The 25,108-nt window shown below is 38.7% G+C and overlaps 1 protein-coding gene across 3 annotated transcripts in view; it reads left to right on the forward strand.

The window, feature by feature from the left end:
- Positions 1–25,108, forward strand: part of ATP13A4 (ATPase 13A4) — a 149,739-nt gene that overhangs the window by 45,272 nt on the left and 79,359 nt on the right. For all 3 annotated transcript variants that reach the window (XM_066347711.1, XM_066347712.1, XM_066347713.1), the window contains 5 exons: positions 2,833–3,006; positions 16,708–16,854; positions 23,401–23,471; positions 23,566–23,646; positions 24,915–24,984. In XM_066347711.1, coding sequence (XP_066203808.1) covers positions 2,833–3,006; positions 16,708–16,854; positions 23,401–23,471; positions 23,566–23,646; positions 24,915–24,984 — 543 coding nt within the window. The remainder of the gene's footprint in view (positions 1–2,832; positions 3,007–16,707; positions 16,855–23,400; positions 23,472–23,565; positions 23,647–24,914; positions 24,985–25,108) is intronic.

Below are 25,108 nucleotides of genomic sequence, written 5' to 3' on the forward strand. Positions count from 1 at the left end.
TAAACAGCACCATGCTAATTTTTACAATTTTAAACTTAGTATTTATTAATGGTCCCTGGAATGCAACTCACTTTAAGTTACTACAATTCAATTTACTTCAACAAACAGTATTGAACACTTCTGATCCACATTCTTTCAGCTTTTCTAGTGAAAGTTTGGTCCTGAGTTGCTACTTGGTGTTACAGGGCTCATAGACTGAGCACAGGCAAGTTTTTAGAGTAATTCTCTGGTATAACTAGAGTATTTGCCCGGCTTGCCTGGGACACTTCTATTCTACCCCTGTTGTTCTGGTGTTATTAATAGGACCTCATTTAGATGACAATTTTTTAGTCACCCCTCTATATAATCCTTTTATTGCTCTAACCTTATCTAATCTTATCTATTAATGTGTCTCCCTTCCCATTAAACTAATGAGCTTCTTGAGGCTAGAGATTGGTCTCATTCATCTCTGTGTCTAATACATGCCTGCTATTTGAGGGACACTTAAAATACATTTGTTAAATTGAACTGAAATTCAAGACAGAATGAAAAAGAGCCTGAGAGTAAAATAGCCACTCACATTACCTCCAGGGTGCTCCAAAGGTCTGGCCTGGAAGCTCAGGCTTGAGTTATGGGTGAGCTTTTCCGCCTTGGGAAACATTTAATCTTATTTTAACTAAATGTGTAAAGTACTTGGTGGAGTGCTTTTAAGTGCTCAGTTAATGTTAGCTGCTATTATCGTTACTAAGTAGTTGCTAATAATAATTGCTACATATAATAACTTGAAGCTTTAGTTTCTCTTAGCTGGAAAACGAGGATCATCATTCCTGCTTACTTGATTTTGATAATGAACAGGAAGCGTTCATTTTCAGTGCATGGCTGTGAAAGAACGCACGGGCACAGGGAGGTTTGTGCTGGAGGAACTGGCATAACTCAGGCAGATTAGACGAGGCTCAGGGGCAATTGAAGGAGCTTTTAAATAGAATATTTTAAAGAGATGCTTAGATTGCTCAGTTGGATGGTAGAAGCTGATCTATTTTAAAGTGTCAGAACATAAAAAAAAATCACATGGGAAAAGAGGGCAGGGTGGACTCAGGACAGATATGGAATTTAGAATTGGGGTCTCGCTCAATGTAAGACCAACGAAGCATCACTTCAAGTGTGATGCAGGAACAGCCGTTCCAGGCTTGACATCGAAGAGCAACGCTTGAGCTTGGGACAGGAGAGTTTTTGTGTCGGGATAGACATTCTATTTTGCAAGCTCAGTCAAGAGCTTGGTATTTCTGAGTTAATGTGAACATTTTGTTAAAGGCATACCAAATGTAGACAATACCCACAAAAGAAGTTCAGCACCTGTATGTGCTCCCAGCGAGAGGGAGGAGCCTAATAATTACACAGGAAAGCAGCTCTCAGCCGAGGATCACAGGACCTTTTCTGATAATGCAATCTTTATCAAAGGAGGTAGAGAAGCTGGTGGGTTTAAAGTTGGAGGACAATCTGACTCTGGGCGGGGGGTATGCAACATAATTTAATGACAAGATAACCTAGACATGTTTTCTTTGAATATATATATACCTTGAATTATTAATGTCATCCCATTAACATTAATAAAAATTTATAAAAAAAAAAATAAAGTTGCGTGTCTGACTCCATGTTATCCTAACAGGCAATTCTAACAAGAGCAGAGCTATTGACACTAGGAATGCTTAGATCTAAATGGTAACAAACAAGGGGGTGGAATTCCAGGTCTGCATTTGGGGAAACGGTAATTAGTAGGAGTAGCAGCAACAGCAGCAGCAGCAAAGGCTTACATATCATCCACACTTATTAACTAATTTAAGCTCTATATCAGTCTTGTGAGGTGGGTACTATCACCAATCCCATTTTATGAATGACAAACTGAGGAATATAGAGGTTAAATAACTTCCTCAAGGTCTCACCCAGTGAGTGGCACAGCTAGACTTTGAACCCAAAGTATCTTGGTATAGAAAATGTGCTTTTAACCAAGACTCTCTACTTCTCAATTTGAGCCATTCTAACCAGTATAAGGTATACTTATGGCTTTGTCAGATCTAACTTTAAATTGAGGCCATAAACTAAGAGGTTGTTTTCTCTTCTGTCCTGGGATTTACTTGAAAAGGAAGAAGTTAGTGCAAATTATAAATTTATTAGAGCAGGATAAGAGCTAGAGGAGGGTGTGAGTGAATAGCTCTACCCTGAACTCCCAAAGGCAACTGGGAGTTCATCCTCTTATGGTCAAACACTTTCATCGAATCTCAACTCCAAAGTCCAGGCCTGGCTTTAGTCCTTCTTGCCTACGAGGCTGTTGGTCCCAGCCAAGGGAATCACTGGTTGCAGGGTTCACCTAGTGCTCTTGTCACATGTCGCATGGTCATGTCTGAATCATACTCAAGACCTGGAGTCTGATAGACCTGACTCTGAACATTGGCAGGCAAACTCCTCAGCTACCTGACCTTGAACAAGTCATTCCATTCAGCCTTTTGGAACTCAGTGTCATCATTTAGGAAGTGAGGGTGATATCCCATTCAGGGGATGAATGTGAGACTCAAACAAGACAACATAGCACCTAGCATAGTGCTTGCCACAGGGTAGCCAAGTGCCCAAATGGTAGAAACTGAATTTCCCAGTTAGACTGCGAATTCTTGAAGGCCTGGGATCATGTCTTACTTTCTCAGGGAATCTTCTCTAGTTTCTCAATCCCTCAGCCTGTCCTCCCCTCATCCTGCTCAACTACTTTACTCGGCTCTCAGTTTCATCACCAAAATTTCATTTTGTTTATTTGTTGTTTATTATGCTTAACCAATATTTGGGGTCATTTTGGTTCTGCCCCAGGAGATATTTGGCTACCAGACCCATGGCTGCCGGAAAACTCTCTGCCTTGCTGGATCCATCTTCTCATTTGGGATCCTCCCTTTGGTGTTTTACTGGAGACCTGCTTGGCACGTGTGGGCAAACTGCATCCCGTGTTCCTTGCAAGAAGCAGACGTTGTGTTGCTCAGGACAACAGTAAGTGTGTACTTGGTTTTGTGCCTGGTTTTTTTTGGACATTGTGTTATTATGGGATGGTTGTGAAGAGATGTGCACAAAGCAGGTGGCAAGGGGAGTCTCCAGCCTCAGGTTCCATCATGGCCTTGCCTTTACATATTTACCAAGGATTCACTAATTTGTGTATTCTGGGATTTCACTGGGTATTTCTTTTAAATTTGTGAGTTATGTAAATGTTAGACAATAACCATGTTAATAATTTAAAATAATAGGTAGTAGGAAGTATGTAGTTAAGTCAGGCCTTAGGCTACAGAATTCACACCGACCCTCCCCCCTGCATGCTGACATGTTCATGCCTATCCTAGCCCTTCACTGGAGGGCACTGGAGCGACTCCGGAGGAAGGGAGAGGAGAGGAAGGGAGAAGATAGGGAGCAGTCTTCTGAGGAGAATGTTGTCTTCCCCTGCTCATTTGAGAGAGCCACACTTATTGATGGGAGTGTGTTGCATCCTGCAGATATAGTAGTGTATGAAGTGCAACCACTGTGTTCCAGAGGTCATTGCCTTTCTTTGCTAATGCACATAGTGTCTGCTGGATTATCAGCTCCAGAAGGGAGTGGATCACTTCTAGTTCAATTGCTGTATCCCTAGTTCCTGCACATGGTAAGTATTCCATAAATAAGCAGTGGCTAAAGGCTGGAGTGGACATTCTTATTGATGGGCATCAAAGGACAGTCTTGGGAAGGACACGCTTCTGCCTGAGTATTTCTAATAATGCATCAGCATGAATGACCAAGAATGACAACTAGATTCTTGATAAATCAACCTCTGCTGAACTGTTAGCTTCCTTTTTGTTTATAGCAATCTCTCTAGTAAACATTTTATTTAGTGCAACAAGAGGAGAAGATAGCAACAAGTCCTATAACCGGCCAAAAAATTCCATATTTTACTCTAACAGAGTTGGGGTTAGATCTCAATAACATTGGCAATTGGATTAAGTTTGTCTTTGTTGATTTATCCCATTGGCATCAGCCCAACCCCTTATTTCTGGATCTTGGTTGCTTGAAGAACCACCTGTTTTATGCTCCAGCTTAACGGACATGTGAACCATACTGTAAATGATAGCTGAGGCATCTCCTCCCAAGTTCAATTGTATTTCAACTCAAGACTTTTGGGAAAAAAATTTTAAGACTTTAAGAAGGCAAGACTATTGTGGAGTAAGGGCAGGTTGTATTGATGATGATGGGCTGGGAGCCTTACTCCACTGTTGACTCAAACCATACTTTTCATGAAAGATCATAGAAAATGCACAAGCTAAGAGTGCCTGGGAAGAGTTCATCATTTGACCAGTGAGGAAATGGGACTTGGAGAGGGGATACGTTTACTGCATTTCTAGGTGAGTGAGGGGCCTAACTAGGACTAAGTCCCATGTATCCCAGCTCCTAGTACAGGGCTGTTTCTACGCAACCATACTTAAACTAGTGATTCCCAAACTTCAACAAGTATCAGAGTCATAGGGAAGGTTTATTAACTTCCCTCCCCAGAGTTTCTAATTCATTGGATTGGATTGGTGCCTATGAACTTGCATTTTAAAAAGTTCTCAGTTGATGCTATACTTCTAATAAGAGCACACATTGAGAAGTGCAGCTGTGGCTAGTTAACACGCCTGCATGTGAGCTCACTGGTCCTTGGAAGAGGAACAGAAACCTGGACATTTGCTTTATGGTTCAGTCAATAAATAATTATATAGTCATAAGAGGAATGATTCAGACTTAGGAAAAGTGTTGTAAGTGGTCTTTCTGTACAGCGTCTTTCTGGAGTGGGGATAGAAAGAGGTTTGCTTTCTGTAGCTCCTAGTTGGGATACAAGATCATAGGGAAGACCACATTTTTGGGCCCTTTTCATAGGTCAACTTCCTCTGTATGAACTTAAGGACCTATGAGACTCTTATTTTCTGGCATAAAAGGAGGATTTGGAAAGGTATTTACATCTACCCCATAGGTACTTCCCTTGCCCAGAATTAGTTCTCAGTGGGCGATGCTTTTACTGCAGCAGATACAACTTTAGGAACAGAAAAATGTTGTGCCTTTCAGAGTGCATCACCAGATGCTTCAGGTCTGAGAACATCCACTTGGCTGAGCTATATTCTCTCAAGGTTGCTGGCAGAGTCCAAGTACAGACAGGACTAAGGGGAAAGGAGCAGGAGGCGAGCAAGTTGGTAAAAGGACAATGAAGAGAAAGATCTAGTAAAAGTGAAAGAAATAAAAACATGTCAAACAACAGGAAGTCAGTACATTTTCGGATTCAGAGTCAAAAGTTTTGAAGTCTAGTCCCAGTACCTTAGGTATGTTATACCTTAGATTTGTTACCTAACCCTTCAGGACCTCAATTTCTCCACTTGTAAAATTGGACTAGTAAAAGTACTTGTTCTTATCTGGGCTGGTGTGAAGATGAAGTGAGATTATATATGTAAAAGCCATTGGCAAACTATAAAATCCATTATCAAAGACCATTTTGACTGTAGTGTGTGTGTGTGTGTGTGTGTGTGTGTATGTGTGTACTATTGCTCCATGAACTTATTATACCAAAAACTTGCTATAGTCTAGGCACACTCATGTATATAATGGTTCTGCTTATTGGATGCTCTCTCCTCCCCTAATTAGCCAGAAAGACTGGCATTCTTTTCTAGGACAGGAGACATGGGGAAGGTTTCCTGTGGCTGGGGATCCCCAGCACACATCGATACCCAGTCAAGTCCCCTCTCTTGATTGTATATTGTCAGCTTTGCAACTGGACACATACCAGAAAGATCCAAAAAGTCATTGGTGTCTCAGGGAGCTATGTTTCATCATCCAGCCTCTTTCTTCACCTCTTTGAAAATCTATTAAACCCCTCTATCATTTCCCTGCCATTCGCAACTAATCAGAACAGTCTAAACTAGCTTTAATCTTGCCTTTTCCATCTTGATTTGTACTTTAATTTTTTAATTACTGGCTTTTTTGTGTCATTTTAAATGCATTTGCTATACCAGCGTCTCTCTAAATAAGTGAGGTTCTAAATTAGTCATATGTAATTAGACAAGTATTCAATTATTTTACACACTCTTGTCAGGTGATTCTTAGATAAAAATAAACTTTGGGCACCAATAGTTTAAAAATCTGCTGCTAGGTTCTGCATTAGAATAACACCTTGAAAAATATTTTATGTGAATTATATTACAATAGCTAGACTGTAAGACTTTCCACTAAGGAGAACTAGATGACTTAAAAATATGTTGTATATCTGTTTTTTATGTTATTAAAAAATCAGTGTGTGGTATTTATCATCAATCTCACACTGGTAAGATTACAGATCATTATCACAGATACTGATTAAGTAGGAATTTCTTAGCATTTAAAAAGAAGGTCATGCTGCACTGACTGATTTAGCATCCAGTTTATTTTTAGTTCCACTTCTTATAATAAGTGCCTTTACACATGAGATTTTTCCAAAAAAGCAACTACACTTTTATTTTATAATTTTAAAAGTAGCATTTTATTCATTATTCATCTACTTTGAATTAGAACCAATGTCTGTAGTGATGCCACATTTCTATGCAAATACCATGATTTATATTCACTGGCATTTTAAAATCAGATGCTCTTGGTGATTACCATAGTTTTCATCTTTATTATAATTACAAACACATTTTTTCCTTCACTGTCATTGTATGTCACATGTTGTCAAAGACCCATATTATGCCGAGGAAGACTCAGTGATGATTGTTTATTAGGCCTAACTGAGAGAATTTCATTTCAATGTTTTATAGGAGCATTTTCTCATCCGTTTCACCTAAAGATGTCAGTGCTAGGTGGCTTTTATTTGCAAAGTCAGAAATTCTGCAAATCGGCCATGCTAATGTGATCTAAAGTCCACAAGGTCACCAGGGTGTTTGTCAGCCGCAAGCATTTGTGTTCATGTTTCCTGGATCCCTTACCTCCTCTCCCCTCTCCTCCTCTGCAGTCTGGTCTCTCTATGCCCAGCCTTCCCAAAGCAACATCACTTTCTATGTTTTGTCTATGCTTTCACTCATAACATTTCATCTGATATCCCTATCTCCTCTATTCACTCATTCCTTATTATTTATTCATTCAATAAATATTTATTGAGCTCCAATTATGTCCCAGACATTGTTATAGGCATTGAGAACATGGCTATGAACAAAATAGACAGAAATCCTTGTCCTTACAGAGAGACATTATTGTGAGGAGTCAACTCAAACACACACACACACTCAACCACACATGCATGCACACACTCATATGCACATATTCTGTATAGAGTAAATATAGAAAGTAGGTATTCTATCTCTATATCTCTACTTATTCAACCCTACTCATTTCTCTGCCATATACTACATTCTCTATTAAGTCTTTGTTGATCCGTTCTCCGCCCCAGTTCTGGAGGGAATCAGTGACCTCTCCTTCATTCTCTTTTAGCTCTGTATTTTCATTCTGACTGCTATAATGCTTTTAGTAGTCTTCCTTACATTAAAATGGTATTCACTTTACATTTTGTAAAATAGCATCTCATTGATTATTTTATTTAATTCTCATAATAACCCTAGAAAATGGACATTATTTTTATTTTGTAGATGAGTGAACAAGTAAGTTTGTTAGCTAGTAAATGCCAGCCAGGTTCCTCCCTTCCTACTTTTCTTTCTCCCTTTCTTCTTCTATTATAAATTTGATGAGCACAGGTTGTATGCAAGCCACAGTGGTAGCTCATGGGTGGGGGACAAAGAGTATAATAATTACTAAAATCAGGGGTCTTGACACCATGGAGATTACTACACAAATAAATGTAAAAATTCCAACTATTATAAGTGCTACTTAGAAAAGGTTCATGGAAATGGTAAAATTATAGAACAGGGATTTAGCCAAGTCAAGGAAACCAGGATAGGCTTTCCTGAGCACCAATGGATGTTAAAAATTAAAAGGTAATGGTGGCTTGTGGGGAATTGGTGGAAAAAAAACTTGAACTTGTCTTCTGACTCCCAAATCTAGAGTTTTTCCCACTATGCCACATTCTTTTTTATAGCTTTTCCTTCTATTAGATTATAAACTCTTTGAACACAGTCAGCATGGCTTATTTTTCATTCTCCACAGCACTTAACACATGGCTGCAGCAGGTGCTCAATATTTATTTAACTCAATTAAGTAAATATAATTGAATCTGTAAAAAATGGTTTCGTGGCTTCGAACAGCACTGTATTACAAACACACTAAAATGAAACATCGCGATTGAGAAAGTAATAGAAGATCATATCATGTTTCTTTTTTTTTTTTTTTTTTAAATAAATTTTTATTAATGGTAATGGGATGACATTAATAAATCAGGGTACATATATTCAAAGAAAACATGTCTAGGTTATTTTGTCATTAAATTATGTTGCATACCCCTCGCCCAAAGTCAGATTGTCCTTCGCCACCCTCTATCTAGTTCTCTGTGCCCCTCCCCCTCCCCCTAACTCTCCCCCTGTCCTCCCTCCCCCCACCTCTGGTAACCACCACACTCTTGTCCATGTCTCTTAGTCTCATTTTTATGTTCCACCAATGTATGGAATCATGTAGTTCTTGTTTTTTTCTGATTTACTTATTTCACTCCTTATAATGTTATCAAGATCCCACCATTTTGCTGTAAATGATCTGATGTCATCATTTCTTATGGCTGAGTAGTATTCCATAGTGTATATGTGCCACATCTTCTTTATCCAGTCTTCTATTGAAGGGCTTTTTGGTTGTTTCCATGTCTTGGCCACTGTGAACAGTGCTGCAATGAACATGGGGCTACATGTGTCTTCACGAATCAATGTTTCTGAGGTTTTGGGGTATATACCCAGTAGAGGGATTGCTGGGTCATAAGGTAGTTCTATTTGCAGTTTTTTGAGGAACCACCATACTTTCCTCCATAATGGTTGTACTACTTTACAGTCCCACCAACAGTGAATGAGGGTTCCTTTTTCTCCACAGCCTCTCCAACATTTGCTATTACCCGTCTTGTTGATAATAGCTAATCTAACAGGGGTGAGGTGGTATCTCATTGTAGTTTTGATTTGCATTTCCCTAATAACTAATGAAGCTGAGCATCTTTTCATATATCTGTTGGCCATTTGTATCTCTTCCTGGGAGAAGTGTCTATTCATGTCCTCTTCCCATTTTTTTATTGGATTGTTTGTTTGTTTGTTGTTGAGTTTTATGAGTTCTTTGTAAATTTTGGAAATTAGGCCCTTATCTGAGCTGTTGTTTGAAAATATCATTTCCCATTTAGTTGGCTGTCTGTTTATTTTTATATCAGTTTCTCTTGCTGAGCAAAAACTTTTTATTCTGATGTAGTCCCATTCATTTATCTTTGCCTTCACTTCTCTTGCCATTGGAGTCAAGTTCATAAAATGTTCTTTAAAACCCAGGTCCATGAGTTTAGTACCTATGTCTTCTTCTATGTACTTTATTGTTTCAGGTCTTATATTTAGGTCTTTGATCCATTTTGAATTAATTTTAGTACATGGGGACAGGCTGTAGTCGAGTTTCATTCTTTTGCATGTGGCTTTCCAGTTTTCCCAACACCATTTGTTGAAGAGGCTTTCTTTTCTCCATTGTGTGTTGTTGGCCCCTTTATCAAAGATTATTTGACCATATATATGTGGTTTTATTTCTGGGCTTTCTATTCTGTTCCATTGGTCTGAGTGTCTATTTTTCTGCCAATACCATGCTGTTTTGATTGTCGTGGCCCTATAATATAGTTTAAAGTCAGGTATTGTAATGCCCCCAGCTTCATTCTTTTTCCTTAGGATTGTTTTGGCTATTCGGGGTTTTTTATAGTTCCATATAAATCTGATGATTTTTTGTTCCATTTCTTTAAAAAATCTCATGGGGATTTTGATGGGAATTGCATTAAATTTGTATATTGCTTTATATCATGTTTCTTTTAAGAACATATTTCCTTTTCTGAATCTCATTCCCTCCATCCTCCATTTCAACCTGGTTCTTCCTTAGACTATATCCAGCTAGAAACCCCTGAGATTCTATGGGCTGGACTTTTAGATCAGTTTGAAGTCATTATCCTTTACAACACAGGGCCATTTATTTTGTGATTTACATTTTGCTAATTATTTGCATATATATTTTCTCATTTGGTTTTTCCTGATAGAGGTTATTTTTTCTCCACTTTACAGATGGAGGCAGAGAGGTTAAAAGATATGCTCAGGGACCCCAGCTGTAAGCAATGAAAATAAAACTTCTACTAAGAGTTGAACTAGAGGTTAAACTGGAGATTTTATTACTTCCTGTCCAGGGACCAGACCCTTGAGAGGCATGTTGTGAAGTGGTTTAAGAGTAAAGGGTGGAGCTGAGTGTTTGGGTTTGATTCCCAGCGTTTCTCTTGACCTACTTTGGACAATGTGTTAGCTCAAGCTGCCATAACAAAATACCATAGTTCTTTAAACAACAGAAAAATTTCACTGTTGTAGCAAAGTCCAATATCAAAATGTTGGTAGGGTTGGTTTCTGGTGAGAACTTTCTTCCTGGCTTGAAAACTGCCAGTTCCTTCTCTCTGTGTCCTCACATGGCAGAGAGAGAGAGTAAACTCTGGTGTCTCCACCTCTTCTTATAAGGGCACCAGCCCTGTTGGATTAGAACCTCATCCTTATGACTTCATTTAACTTTAATTACCCCCTTAAAGACCCTATGTGCAAATGCAGGCACATTGTGGAGCAGGGCTTTAACTATGAATTTTGGGGACTTCAGTCTATATACAGTAGGCAAACTACTTAGCCCCTATCTGGCTCCTTTTTCTTTCCTGTTAGTGGGGCTAACAATTTTACGTACCTCATTGTCACAGGAACTAAATGAGGGCATAAGCACCCAGACGAAACCATGCCTGGCATGCAGGCTTTCCATGGCCATTGGTTACTGCAAATATTTTTAAACCAATTTTAACTTTTTATTCATCACTTCTTAACTGTATGGTGCATCTTCAGATATTTCAGACAATGAATGAACTAATTCACTACTTCCTCTCCTCTCAGAAAATTACTCTAAAAACAATGGAAAAGAACCAGTCTCTCTGGAAACATATGCTGAGTTGGTCAGGATTTTTTTCTTTTACACACAAACATAGACATAACCTTGGCTTTGTCATATAGCTTCCCAGCTTTGGCCACTCACGCCACTCACTTTTTTTTTTTTTTTTGGTCAACATGTTGCAGGAGTATTGAGAAAATAATTAGTGTGAGATTTTTTCATGCTTAAAACTTTTTCTCTATATTGTATAAATAAATCTTATGTTGTATCCAATGTCAACTTTTTCCAGCTGGGCAACTTTGGGATTATGAGGTCAAGGAGACTATGGTATAAATGGGTCTGTCCAAGAGGGGGAAAGAGAAAAAGAACAAAAACGATACTTAAATGTAGAAAGAATTGTTTTTGCCAAAGTTTGGTCTGTAAAGGTAGCACACAGAACTGTAAGTTATAGCTTTATTCATAATTCTCTAAATACTTCACGTCAGCTAGAGTTTAACTTTCTAGAATTGCAGTGTCTTCGTCTCCAAGGGAAAAAGTACTGATTTTCTAATGTCTGTTTGGAATTTTGCAATGGGTTACTTACTCTTTTTAAGGCAAACTCAGAAGTACATTTTTGTGGCAAAAATTTCTACACAAGAGGGTAAGTCACAGCATTGGCCTGAATATAAAGTGACCATTACACGGCTTTTAAATTCCAAGAGATAAAGTGCTTAGAGCAAAAGATTGGAAGAAGATAAACAAGGTCACTCATTTCTCTGAAATATAAAAGCTAGTCTGATATTTTCAGGTTTAGGAAGTATAAGGCTACAGGAAATAAAAAATGTCCAGGTTTTTCAGGTTTAGAAAGTTCAAGGCCACAGGAAATAAAAAATATCCAGGTTTCCTTCTCTATCTTTCTGTCCAGGTCAAACAGAGGTCTTCTGTGGATATTCAGTCCTTTGAAGTGCACTATTGAATTATTTTAAATTATGCCCCCTTAGAGCTCCAAGACTGATTGGGTTAATTCTCTTAATAAAGAGGAAGTCAAGACTGCTCAGTGAGACTTGAGGTGTTAAGAAGCTAGCTTTCCCTGGCAGTTTGGATTATTTGTATTACAAAGCAATTATTTAAAGTGGTAGCTCTTCTGGAGCATTTAAGTGTTTTACAAATCATTAACTGCTTGAGAGAGCTGGGAAGCAGACTGAAGAGGAAATAGCCATTTCCAGGTAAAGATGCTTTTTTTCAAGAGAGAAAAAATAAATAGACTCTTAGAGATTCTAAAGCTTCCTCAAAGGGAAAAGAAGTTCCTATTTACAGAAAGACCTCAGGAACAACATGCTGTGAAGAATGAAGCACACAGCTGTGCACTACTAGCATTGGCTGCACCTGGTAAGGGCCAGCTTTCAGATGGGTGCACGATTTATTGCTGCACCGAATCCTTCAAACATCCATGAAATGTGGTATTATCCCCACCTGCCAGGTGAAGAAAATCAGGCTCAGCGAGTTGCAATGGTTTTCAAGACTGGATGGCGCTGATGTTTTAACTCAGGAAGGTTTCGTGCTCTTTCCATATCAGATAATGCCAAACCCAGAACCGAGAGAAATTGATAATGTTACCTGGAGTGACCACTTCACCTTGACATACTTTTCCTCAATTCCTTTGCCTTTTCTCCTTAAAAATCTGGGTAAATTTCTTTAAAACTATGGATGATTTTACAGAGTTTTTGTTTGTTTGTTTTTAACAGGATAGTGAACAAGAAAAAAAATCAGTAATATTATCTTAACTTAAGAAAAATGTTAGCCTTCTTGTGGTTTCTTTACTTAGATGTTAGAATTCTACTTTGCATTGGACAGAATTATGTGTTATAGGGCCTGCAGGGCAAGGAGATGACAGGAAATGAGCTTCAAGGCAAACCTATCCAAGCACCTTCAAGTTAGTTAGGCTACAGGCTGTCATAAGCGGAGGCCTATTGGTGAACTTCAGTCTTTAATACTCACCTAGACTATTGCATGCGTTGGGTGCACTGAGCTAACACTGGCCCGTGAGAACTTGGGAGCTCCCGTGTTCCATGTTGGCTTTTCCTTCTTTGGCATTACAATCTAGAGGTCTGTCACAGCTGGATTTTGGGAATCAGAGTCTCTGTTCCCAAGACAGCAAAAATTCTGAGAACTGGATGCTATTTGCTACATTGCAGAATTTAAGATGATATTCATACATGAGCCACAAACACAATGGGACAACTTGTTGAAACAAAGAGGAAGGAGCCGCCTGACTAGATGGTAGCGCAGATTGGACTGGGATGCAGAAGAACCAGGTTCGAAACCCTGAGTTTGCCAGCTTGAGCGCAGGCTCATCTGGTTTGAACAAGGCTCACCAGCTTGAGCCCAAAGTTGCTGGCTTGAGCAAGGGGTCACTCGGTCTGCTGTAGCCCCCCGTCAAGGCACATATGAAAAAGCAATCAATGAACAACTAAGGTGCCCCAACAAAGAATTGATGCTTCTCCTCTCTCTCCCTTTCTGTCTGTGTGTCCCTATCTGTCCCTCTCTACGTCTCTGTCAAAAAAAAAAAAAAAAGGAAGGAGCCAAGATCTGGAGTGGAAGATCTAGCCTCAAGATCTGGAGTGGAAGATCTAGCCTCAGGTCTCAGTTCTCCCCGGTGGTACCCATTCCAGGCTGGCTTGAGCAACTCTTAGCTTTGCTCATGGAGAGTTTTCTCATCTGCAAAAAAGATAGATGATAATACCAACTTTGGAGAATTGAGCTTATAATAAGCTTACTGACACAAAATGTTTTTTATAAAACGCTAAATGATCATATGAAAATTAGTAGTTAATATTATTTTACTTAGGAGGACCAAGAGTAGCTGTCTTCCTAGTTGTCCTCACTTGGTGGCCAGAGGTCTCTGGTCTTGCTGGTGCTTTGATAATTTGTGTTCCCATTTACTTACAAATGATGTGTTTTCTTACCGAACTTGTCATGGAAATCTGTTCTTTGGCAGTCTTAAGTTCAGGCTGGATATAAAAATGGCTGTACAATAAAATTGTATTTTCATACAAATGCAGAGGAGAGGGTCACAGGGGACTATGGAAGGGGTAAGTGGCATGGGGTGGGGGTCCTATCCCTGTTCTAACAGTTACCCATTGTGTCTTAGTTTCCTCGCTGATTGAATGAGGAAGATAGTGAACAGAAACCACCTCACAGGGGTTTTGAACATTAAATGAAATAATACATATATAGCATTATGTGCCTAGGACATAGTAAGCACTAAGTTCATATTAACTATTATTATTATTGATATTATTACTATAAACTTAAAGTTCTTATTTTTAAAAAGTCCCCATTTGATGTGGACAAAGGCAAAACTATACAGCGCGGAACTAAGTCACCTGCCGCAACATGTAGGACGTGTCCATCAGTTCAGTGGTTCAATCATTAGACATTTAGCTATTTTCAGTCGTTCTTAAGTTTGGAAAGTAACTCCATGTAAATTTGATTTGATTTGATTTAGTAATGTTTTAAAATATGAGACAACAGACATTGCTATTTTTAAACATTAATTTAACTTTCAGATTTCCTTTTTTTCCCTCTCTCTCTCTCTCTCTCTCTCTCTCTCACACACACACACACACACACACACACACACCCCACAATCTACATGCCTCACACACAGCCGCACCCACAGTCTAGGAGGAGTGACAAGGCAAGGGCCATGCAGTGGGGGTACAGTATGGTAAGAATCTCCAGATCCTGATGGGCAGGGCTTTTCAAACATTTTCAGCTCATGGCACGTGTAAACTAATTACTAAAATTTCTCAGCACACCAAAAATTTATATTTTGCTCATCTGACAAAATAATAGGTATAATTTTAATTCATTTACCTCGGATGGCTTTGTTGTATTGGCTGTTGTCATTTTTTTATTTGACAATCTAAGGGAAAATAGATCAGTGCCCCTGACTAAATAGTCAGGTTTTGTGTATTTTAAAGAATTTTGCAGCGCACTGGTTGATAATCACTTGTTTAGAGGAAAGATCACCCAGAGAAATTAGGGAGGTTCCCAAACTTTAGTTGGACCCTAAAAGATAATTAGGATCTAGCCACATGGAAACTTTTAAGAGAGGAAAGGGGGGGATCTGTGTATCCCAGACTAAGTGGGCAGCAGGAGCAAAGTCATTTGGGTGGGCTTCTCTTGAGGAGAATTGCTGTGAGAGATTTAGCTACGACAACTCCTATTTCTTCTCACAGCCCATTGCAGTCAGCTCAGACACTGATCATGAAGGAAGTGTGTATGGTGGAGACAATTCTCAGCTCTGACCTACATTCCTTAAGCATCATATTGTTTCCCAGGCTTGACTTCCACTACCATCCTTCCTAGTGCCTGTGGCTCACCAGGCATCAAAGTGGATTTTATGTACATCATTTACCTATTTAGATAATAACCACTGTGATTATCACATCAGTGTCTAAGGCACCATTGTAGTCCCTGTTACTCAATCCAGTGCTGCTCCCTTTAGTTTTCTTCTGTGATGAAGTCATCAGTGAATTGCAAAGGGAAGCTGCTTCAGTTAAACTCATGAAAGAAGGTAACTTCTTCAATCCTACCTGTGCTAACATCTGGACAATTACCTTTGGACATGTTCAGTCTTCACATTCAGTCTCTTTTCCATCCATTCATCAAACTGTCACTAAGCAGGTTGCAATTTTCCACATGGATGGGATATAAGGGTCTTTGCCTTCAAGATACTCTAGAGCAGGGGTAGTCAACCTTTTTATACTTACCTCTCACATTTGTATTTCTGTTACTAGTAAAATTTTCTAACCGCCCACCAGTTCCACAGTAATGGTGATTTATACAGTAAGGAAGTAACTTTATAAAATTTATAAAGCAGAGTTACAGCAAGTTAAAGCATATAATAATAATTACTTACCAAGTACTTTATGTCGAAAATTCGCTAAGTTTGGTAGAATAAATCTTTACAAAACAACTTACTATAGTTAAATCTATATTTTTATTTATACTTTGGTTGCTTTGCTACCACCCACCATGAAAGCTGGAACGCCCACTAGTGGGTGGTATGGACCAGGTTGACTACCACTGCTCTAGATGAACTAAGAGAATACAATCCAGAAAGTGATTAGGATCACAAGGGAGGGATAGTTAGGATCTCTTGGACATAGTATAGTGACAGTCCTCTGTGTCTCTCCATCCTGACCCCTACCTCACCCTTTGAGTGGTGTTAAAGGATCTGTTCTGGAAGAGGTAGAATTGAAGTTAAACCTGGAAACATAGAGAGGGTTTAATTGACCTGGGTTCTTCACCCTCAGAGACACACAGAAATCGCTTAGAATACTTGTTCTCTCTGTCCCCCATAAAATACTGCATCTGGCCATCGCTCTGTGGTTGAAGAGTAATAGGGAAAACTCACTCTTACCTGACAATCTGCCTCTGGACTCTCGAGCTTTGTCATGTGTGCCAGAGCCTCACTTTAACAACTTCAGTGACTGATGGCAAGACCTTTCTGCAAGGATCTATATCTCCCAGCTTTCAAAGGCACTCAATTCTGTCTAGAATATTTAGTAACTCCATAAACTTAGAAAATTATATTAAAATGATGTTTCTTTAGGTTGAATTTTAGCCTGATGACTTTTCTTAACTTTACATGACTTTTGGTGTCTATTTCCTCAGGATGAGTTCCAAACCTACTCTTGGAAAAAGGTAGTGTGGATCTACCTGTCAGTATTGGACAACACATTCGGTCTCACTCCTGACCACCCTCTCATTACAGATGAGGAGTGTATCATAAACAAAGCCATAAAAAAGCCAGACCTAAAGGTAAGTGCATTTATGGTTACTGCTAAATGCTAGAAAATTTAATCTTTTTTCCCCAAAAATGTAAGATTAAATACAGATCCTCCACTGTGCTAATCCTCGTAGAACATTATAAATGGTCATGTGCAACCTTGATAACAACCTTGGATCAATTACTAAACTCTGTTTACCTCTAATATTAATTGATGACATTTAATAGATTAAGGAATACAAAGATTAATACAGTGTCATGTATATAGTAGATGCTCAGTACATACTAGCTCTCAGTAGCCTCAAGCCCAGTATTACAACCTATGTAACAGAGTTTATTTTACAGTAAAGGTAATCACCCACGACTATCTCAGAGAGATTACTATGCCTGCAAGATGACCTTATTTTGAATATGACATTCAAATGTATTTGAGTTACTCCCATTTTTCCATATTTAATAAGTGCTACTTAGATTATGATTTGTTAACATTCATATTAAAAGCATATTTTATAAGACAGACTGTTTTCCCTTAAATTTATATGTGTGTAGACAGATGTTTAAATTTGTTTTATGAGCTCAAGGGCAATTACAAAAATAATAACGGTCATTTGTTGAGCAATTTCTGTATCGTCAATTGTTATCACCCAATTATCTTAACTACCAAAACAAATGAAAACAAAAGAGGTCAAGTACCTTTAACTAACAAATTGCCTAATCTGTTAGGTGGCCATTCACCTGGAGAGGTAAGCATCCCAAACCAGCTTCATGGACATGGCCTCAGAGTATTATTAACCTACAGCATCGTCAATTGCACCAAACAAAGAAGTGTACATATAAATGAAGGAATGTTCAAGTAAACAAATCAAATGTGAGGAAGGGGCAGAGGTCTTAAAGTGGAACATTTTGGTACTGAGGCCTGACATCTTCATTTACCAACACAAGACTCAGGGAGTTTGGCTAGTTACTGCTCCTCTGGGCCTTGAGTTTCTTATTTATAAAATAAGAGTAATAATTGCATCTTTGAGTGTTTCTCAAAGCTGTTTGAACCGAAAAGGAGCAGATGGATATTAAGGTAATTTGTGAACAATAACAAGCTATATAAAGGACTGAAACTTTCATTAAAATTTGGAGATGTCACAGGCTCAGCTATGGCAACACTGAAGGCAATAACAATAACAACAACACTCAAATGATAACCATTTAGGGACATTTAGGGGGAGTTTGGAGACTGCAGGCAGAAACTTTGTCAAGTTTGCAAGTGCAAGCTAAGAGCTGACTCTAAGAACTGTCTTGTAGGATTGCGTGCAAAACCGGAACCCAGTGCATAACCTGTTCAACTGGATGCTCCTACAACATATTCCAGTAACAAAGGAAGAGCAGGAAACCATGGGAGGGGAACCTTCTGGTTCAGAGGGAAAGAGGAAATCCACCCCTCAGCAGATCCCTGATTTCCTAATTACTATTTCGTTGTCTCAAGTTCCAGGAAATGGGCAAATAAACTTCACCTCTTGCAAATAAAATGCTTACCCTTCTCCTAGCTTCTAGAGCGTCAGAAGATGATGAGGGAAGCAGAGAAACTCCAGGCAGAAGTATTTCCTGCTAGGGGTATCTCAAAGGTGTCTAAGGTCTGTGATGGAGTCAGTCTTCTTCCTCTGTGAGCAATGGCCTTAGAAATTGCCAGGACTTAATGGGATTCTCTATTTTGTGGCCTGAGGTAAAAATGATCAGTATAACCTCTTTATTCCTCATTATTGCTGCCTTCCTCTGCTGATGTTTTGTGTCTATTGTGTTTTATAAATTTCTCAGTCTCAGTTTGTGGTTCCACAGCTTCTTGACCTAGGTCCTCTCACCCAGCAGGGGCCTCACATTTTACCATTATTTGTCCTTTAAATATTTTTCAGCGTGGATTTTGAACTTACCAGCTTAATAAAGTAAGAAACCCTTTCTTTATATAATTTGAATCCTGGATGTTAAGGGATTTTCAGATCTTCTTCTGAGACTAACTTGACTATTAGATCATTTGAGAGATTAAACTTTATGGCCAGATGGGCTTGAGTTCAAATTCTAGCCTTGCTTCTTAATAGGTACAATCTTGGGCAAGTCAAGATTAGGTTTATTAGGCTAATCAAAATGAACTTTGGAGGTAAAGTGAAAATGAAAATACTATCTGTCCTACCACTGGGTGTTGAAAAATACTAAAGATAAGGTTTAAAAAGCCCCAAGGTAATCCATACACAGTAACTGTGGCTACAGTTTAGCTCCATTTGCAAAATTGCCAGGAATAGTGGCAAGGAACGGAAGATGCGAGGCAAGAAACTGAGGTTTCCAAGATGGGCTATAACCACTAACACATGCCAGGCTGGTTACTTCAAATACTCTTCTTCACTCTAACTAGCAGCTTATGAAGGAGGAAAATTAATTCCAATTTTATATTTAAAATTAATAGGAAAATAGGATTTATTTTTTTTAAAGTTATTATGCAAACAACCTCACCAAAATAAGTCCATTCTGTAAAATAAAAAATACAGCATTTAAAATTCTTACTTGATTAACTATGAATGTGTTTGTGTGTGCATGAATGCATGTGCACTACGTATACACATATGTATTTATTGAAAAAGGTTCAGATTCCTTGGAGGTGACCCACATCTTGAAGCTTAAGGATTTAAACTCTACTTCTAGTTGACATGTGGTTGTACAAAATATTCCTTTTATTTAATTTTTTAAAATGTATTAAGCACTTATTATGTTCCAGCTACCTGCCTTTCCCAGTGTTCGTATTTATTTAATAGTTATACTGACTACAGTATTTACAGGTATAGAACATATTCAGAAGAGTTGCAGTGAAACTCTGAAATAATCTGGACAATTGCCTCGATTTATTCAAGGGGAAACTGAGGTGCAGAGAAATTTAGCTGAATTTCTCAAGGACACAATTATTAGAGTAGCTATAAAAGGAAGTCTTGAACAGTTTTTCGACTTTGGATGCACATTAGAATTACCTGAGGAAATTAAAATATATATATATATGTCCAGGCTACGCCCCAGCCAAATGAAATCAGTCTCCTGGGGTGAGACCCCACACCAGAACTTTCCTAAAGCTCCCCAGTTGATTCTAATGGGCAAAATGAGGTTAGAGTCATTGTCCACAGCAATAATACAGTCTCAGTCTCACTGGTTTCCCTTGTGCTTAGTTAGGTCATCAGTTAACGAAAATTCAGATTCATATATAAAGCTACTCAAAGAGGTCAGAAACCAAAAGACATAATTGAAATAAGCATTAATCCTTTCCTTTCCTCCCCACTGCCACTACCCTCAGCCCCTCACTTCCCGGAGCACTCTTCCTGCAGATACTCCTCACTCTCTTCTAGCGCTGCTGCAGCTAAATCCTTTTTTAGTGCCCTTTTAGGTCCCTCTGCAACAGGAGTTGGGAACCTTTCTAGCTGAGAGAGCCATGAATGCCATATATTTTAAAATTTAATTCCATGAGAGCCATATAATATGTTTAACACTAAATACAAGTAAATGTGTGCATTTTATGTAAGACCAACACTTTTAAAGTACAAGTCTCTGAATTCTTTTTAATAATGTTGTTATGCTATTGCTAACCAATGATGAATAAAGTACTTCTTACCATTAATGCGACTCCTGGTGCTGCATGGTTTTGCTGATGGCTTTGTAGTCTGGTTGATACGTGGTGAGGTTAAGATTCATGCAGGCGTTGAGACTTCCATCTGTTAATCGTGATTGTAGGTTGGTCTTAACATTCTTTAGATGTGAGATAGACTGCTCACATGCATATGTGGAGCCAAACATTGTCAGTATAGCAATACTCACACGCTGCAGTGTGTGGTATGTGACAGGAAGCGTGTTCCAAGTTTTGACAATCAGCTGGTCCACGGGTTGAAGTTTTTTCATTTCTCCCCCATTTGTGTTTGCTGGCCAACTCTGCTTGCTGTCATGCAAGTCTTTCCAAATCTTCATTCAGTGACTTGAACTTATTCACCCACATGTCTGAGGCCTTCAGGTCAGCTGCTTATAGCTCAAAATCTCTGACGGAGACATCGGGGATGTAACTCAGGTCGGCGCTGTCCACTGCACACTCGTGTGGATGGGCAATGAACTTAAAAAGATGAGTGTGCTCACGAAATTCTCCAAAGCGCACTTTGAATGACTGCAGGAGATTAGATGTGAAGCTTGCTAGCTGCTGGAGATCAAGATGTTGAGCGGGGTCACTTGCTGTGCATGCCTCTTTAAACTCTCCCAGTTTTTCAAAGTGTAGTAAACAACCTGTTTCAATGTCTAAGATGAAGAATTCCAGTTTGTTTTCAAATGCAAACACTGCTTGTTGAAGGGATAAGACTGTATTTCCAACACCTTGCATTTTCACATTGAGCTGGTTCAGATGTTCAGTCCTATGTCCACGAGATAGTAAAACTTCAGGAGCCACTCAGTGTTCGCTAACTCAGGATGCTTGATGTTTTTCATTTCAAGAAACGTCGGATTTCACTCAGACAAGCTGCGAAACAGCTGAGCACCTTCCCTCTTGACAACCAATGCACATTGCTGTGCAGAAGCAGACCAGGATAATTATTCCCAACTTCATCCAGCAGTCTTTTAAACTGGTGATCATTTAAAGCTTGGGCAACAATAAAGTTGACCACCCGAATGACCAGCGACATCACCTCACCAAGCTGCTCACCACACATCTGAGCACAAAGCGCCTCCTGATGTAGGATGCTATGAAAACTTAGGATGGGTCTCTTTTCATGTTCATGAAGAAGCACTACAAATCCTCTGTTTTTCCCCACCATGCACGGAGCACCAGTACACACTGAAATAAGTTTATCCATTGGTAGATTTTTTTTCTTTAGCAAACTCAGTGAAAGACTTGAATAAATCCTCCCCTCTTGTTGTCTCTTTCATAGGCAAAACAGCAAGACTTTCCTCAAGTAGTGTGTCACCGACAGCATACTTTGCAATCACGCTGAACTGGGATAAATGGCTTACATCTGTTGACTCATCCAAAGCAAGAGAAAAGAATGGTGCTGCATTTATGTCCTTCACTTGTGTTGCCTCAATTTGATTTGCCATCATGATGGTACGATCGTGAACAGTTCTTGCCAACAGAGGCATGTCTTTTATTCGTTTGATTATCTTGTCTTTATCTGAAAAGTCGTCAAAAAGTTCATTGGCAACATCAAGCATGAATGTTTTGGCATACTCCCCATCTGTGAATGGCTTTCTGTTTCTCACAATTGCTAAAGCACCAGCAAAGCTAGCCGAATTCCAGTCACTTTGTTGGGTCCAAACACGGAGTTGCTGCTGACTAGCTTGCACTCTGCACAGTAGCTCTTGACATGCTTTCCTCCTGCTGTCTCCCATTGGATATTTCGATGCAAATGTAGAATGGCGTGTGTCAAAGTGCCGCTTTATATTTGACTGTTTCATCGATGCAGTTTTATCATTGCATATTAGACACATTGTAGAACCTGCTCTCTCCACAAAGGCGAATTCCTGTGTCCATTCCTGCTGAAAAGTACGATACTCCTCATCTTTTTTTCTTTTAGCCATCTTCTTCATCAAAAAGGTTTCTGCAATTAGCTAGCTGACTACTTGATTAAAAGGAGGGAAGTTTACTTCCTGACCTCACAATGACCTGTGTACGTTATGCATTATCCAATAATAATTTGGTGTTGTCCCAAAGGACAGCTGTGATTGGCTCTAGCCACCCGCAACCATGAACATGAGTGGTAGGAAATTAATGGATTGTAATACATGAGAATGTTTTATATTTTTAATGTTATTATTTTTTTATTAAAGATTTGTCTGTGAGCTAGATGAAGCCATCAAAAGAGCCACATCTGAAAAAAAAAAAAAAAGAGCCACATCTGGCTTGTGAGCCATAGGTTCCTGACCCCTGCTCTGCAAGTTCATTTCCTCTACAATAAGTCCTAAATATTTCATTCTAGCATTTAAGAAAGTATAATCTGATCTTTTATCTTTCCTCCTTCATTCTCCACTCTCCAAATAGGCCCACTTCCCTGTCCCTCCCCAAGAACTAACTTGTGCATAATTTCTTTGCAATGCTCCCTTGCCATCTCATCAGAGCAAAATCCGTCCAGTCTTTCATTGTTGCAGCTCAGACGTCATCTTCTTCATGATGCCTGTCACTTGCCCTCCATATTTCTATAGTATTTCAATACTATATTTTTTACTTTATTATATTTTTATTTCTTTGACATCTACATATTTCATGATATGGTATAGTTGTTTTTTTAAAATATATGTTTTCTTTCCTTGTTAGGTTATAATGTAGTAAATGCAGAGACTGTGTTTTATTCATATAGTTATCTATGTGGTAGGCCCAGGCTACAGGTTGATTGAATGATGACTTCTAATGAAAGTAGAATGCCATTTGTGTAGTAGGATAGGATAAGTTAGGAAAAGATAGAAGCTTAACTGAGTACAATAGGGCTCAATCTTTGCTTCTTCCCTTGAATGCTTCTTTAACCATTGAATTACTATAATTTGCTGATCCTTGAGCTGGAGACTTTCTTGGTACTTGTCTTTTGTAGGTGAGATGCATAAAAGTGCAGAAAATAAGATATGTTTGGAACAACTTAGAAGGACAGTTCCAGAAAATTGGGTAAGTCGTTTTAGCAATTGCATCCAAAGAAGGAATATATTATCTCAAAATATTATTGCTAAATATGTCTTTCTCATTATTATTATTTTTTTAGCTCTTTGGAAGATTGGCTCAGTTCTGCCAAGATACATCTACAATTTGGATCAGGTCTAACAAGAGAAGAACAAGCGATTAGGTACCATGCATATTTATCTACACCTGTTCAAAAGGACTGTGACCAGTTTGCCAAATAGATAGCCCAGTTAATAGTCATCTTAACTGATCAATATCAGAAAACATTGTAATGCTCTACTAGTAGTATTAAATTAAATACTTTCACATATCTCATTTCACTTTATCAAAGCAGCTTTTTGAGGCAGGTGGAAGAGACACCCTTTTCATCTCAACATGCCAGATGAGAAATCTGAGGCTTAGAGAAGTTTAATGGCCTGAACAAGATCAGACAGATGGGAAGTGATAAAGAACTGAGCCTCACAATTCTGACTGTGGGTTTTCTGTCCTTTTTATTTTACTCAAGGCTTATCAAGGTTATTACAATAATAAGGTTGAGCCAATATCAATAATAATCAGGAAACATATACTATGATAACATAATATAATAATAATAATTGTGTAACAGCAAAAGAATATGATGCAAGACCGCATTTCCTGTGCTTTGAATTGACCTGGAACTTTGCAACATCAGCATCACCTGGGAACATGTTAGAAATGCAGAATCTCAGGCTACATCTCACCCTTATTGAAGCAGAATCTTCATATTAACAAGATCACAGTCATCTGTATGAATATTAAAGTTTAAGGACAGTGCTCTAATACATCCGGACAAGCTATTTGCTCTGCACTTCTACATAGAAGGCACAGAGAAAGTGATTGGTGTTCTCAACAGCAAAATAACTCAGAAAGGGTCATTGCCGTGATAATCAAAGAAACACATCTGGGTTTCAATGAAAGGGCTGTATAACTCTGTGTGGAGCTAATTTTGAGAACACAATTCCTTTCACTCACAATGAAACAAATTTTGCAGCTTCTTAGAACTGATTGGGGGTAGGAAAGTAGGTAGAGTGTTCCTTATCAGTAGAACTACTCTCTTTCTGACCCCTCCTTCCCACTTCTATGGAGCCAGAGTTGGGGAGAATCAGAGTTGAGAAAATGCCAGTCTTGAATCATTTGAATGAGACAATTGCTAACATTGAATATCCAAATTACCCTGAGGGAAATATTTAGAACTCAGAGAATTTAGTTCAATATATGCCATAGGTCTCTGGGAACCCCCTCCCCACTCCAGTTATTTTGAGATGAATAGGGGTGTTGTGTAACAAATGAGGTTTATGTTGATTCCACAATTGAGAAAGTGAACATGAAATAGATCTATTTTTGAATGGGCAAGAAATGAGTTTCATTTTTATTGTTAGTAACTGAGTGATCTGTGATATCCCCCCATAGGAGGTTAATATGTGGGCCTAATGCTATTGATGTTGAAATCACACCAATCTGGAAACTTCTCATCAAGGAGGTAATATTATTTTCTTCTGGTCTCAGATAGAAAATGAGAAGTTTGGTTCTAGGCAAATGTTCAGGAATGCTACTTGTTAATAGGTAAATGTAATTCGGGATATTTTAAAAGAATGACAAACATA

Source organism: Saccopteryx leptura, chromosome 8 (assembly GCF_036850995.1).
Source record: "Saccopteryx leptura isolate mSacLep1 chromosome 8, mSacLep1_pri_phased_curated, whole genome shotgun sequence".
Lineage (NCBI taxonomy): Eukaryota > Metazoa > Chordata > Mammalia > Chiroptera > Emballonuridae > Saccopteryx > Saccopteryx leptura.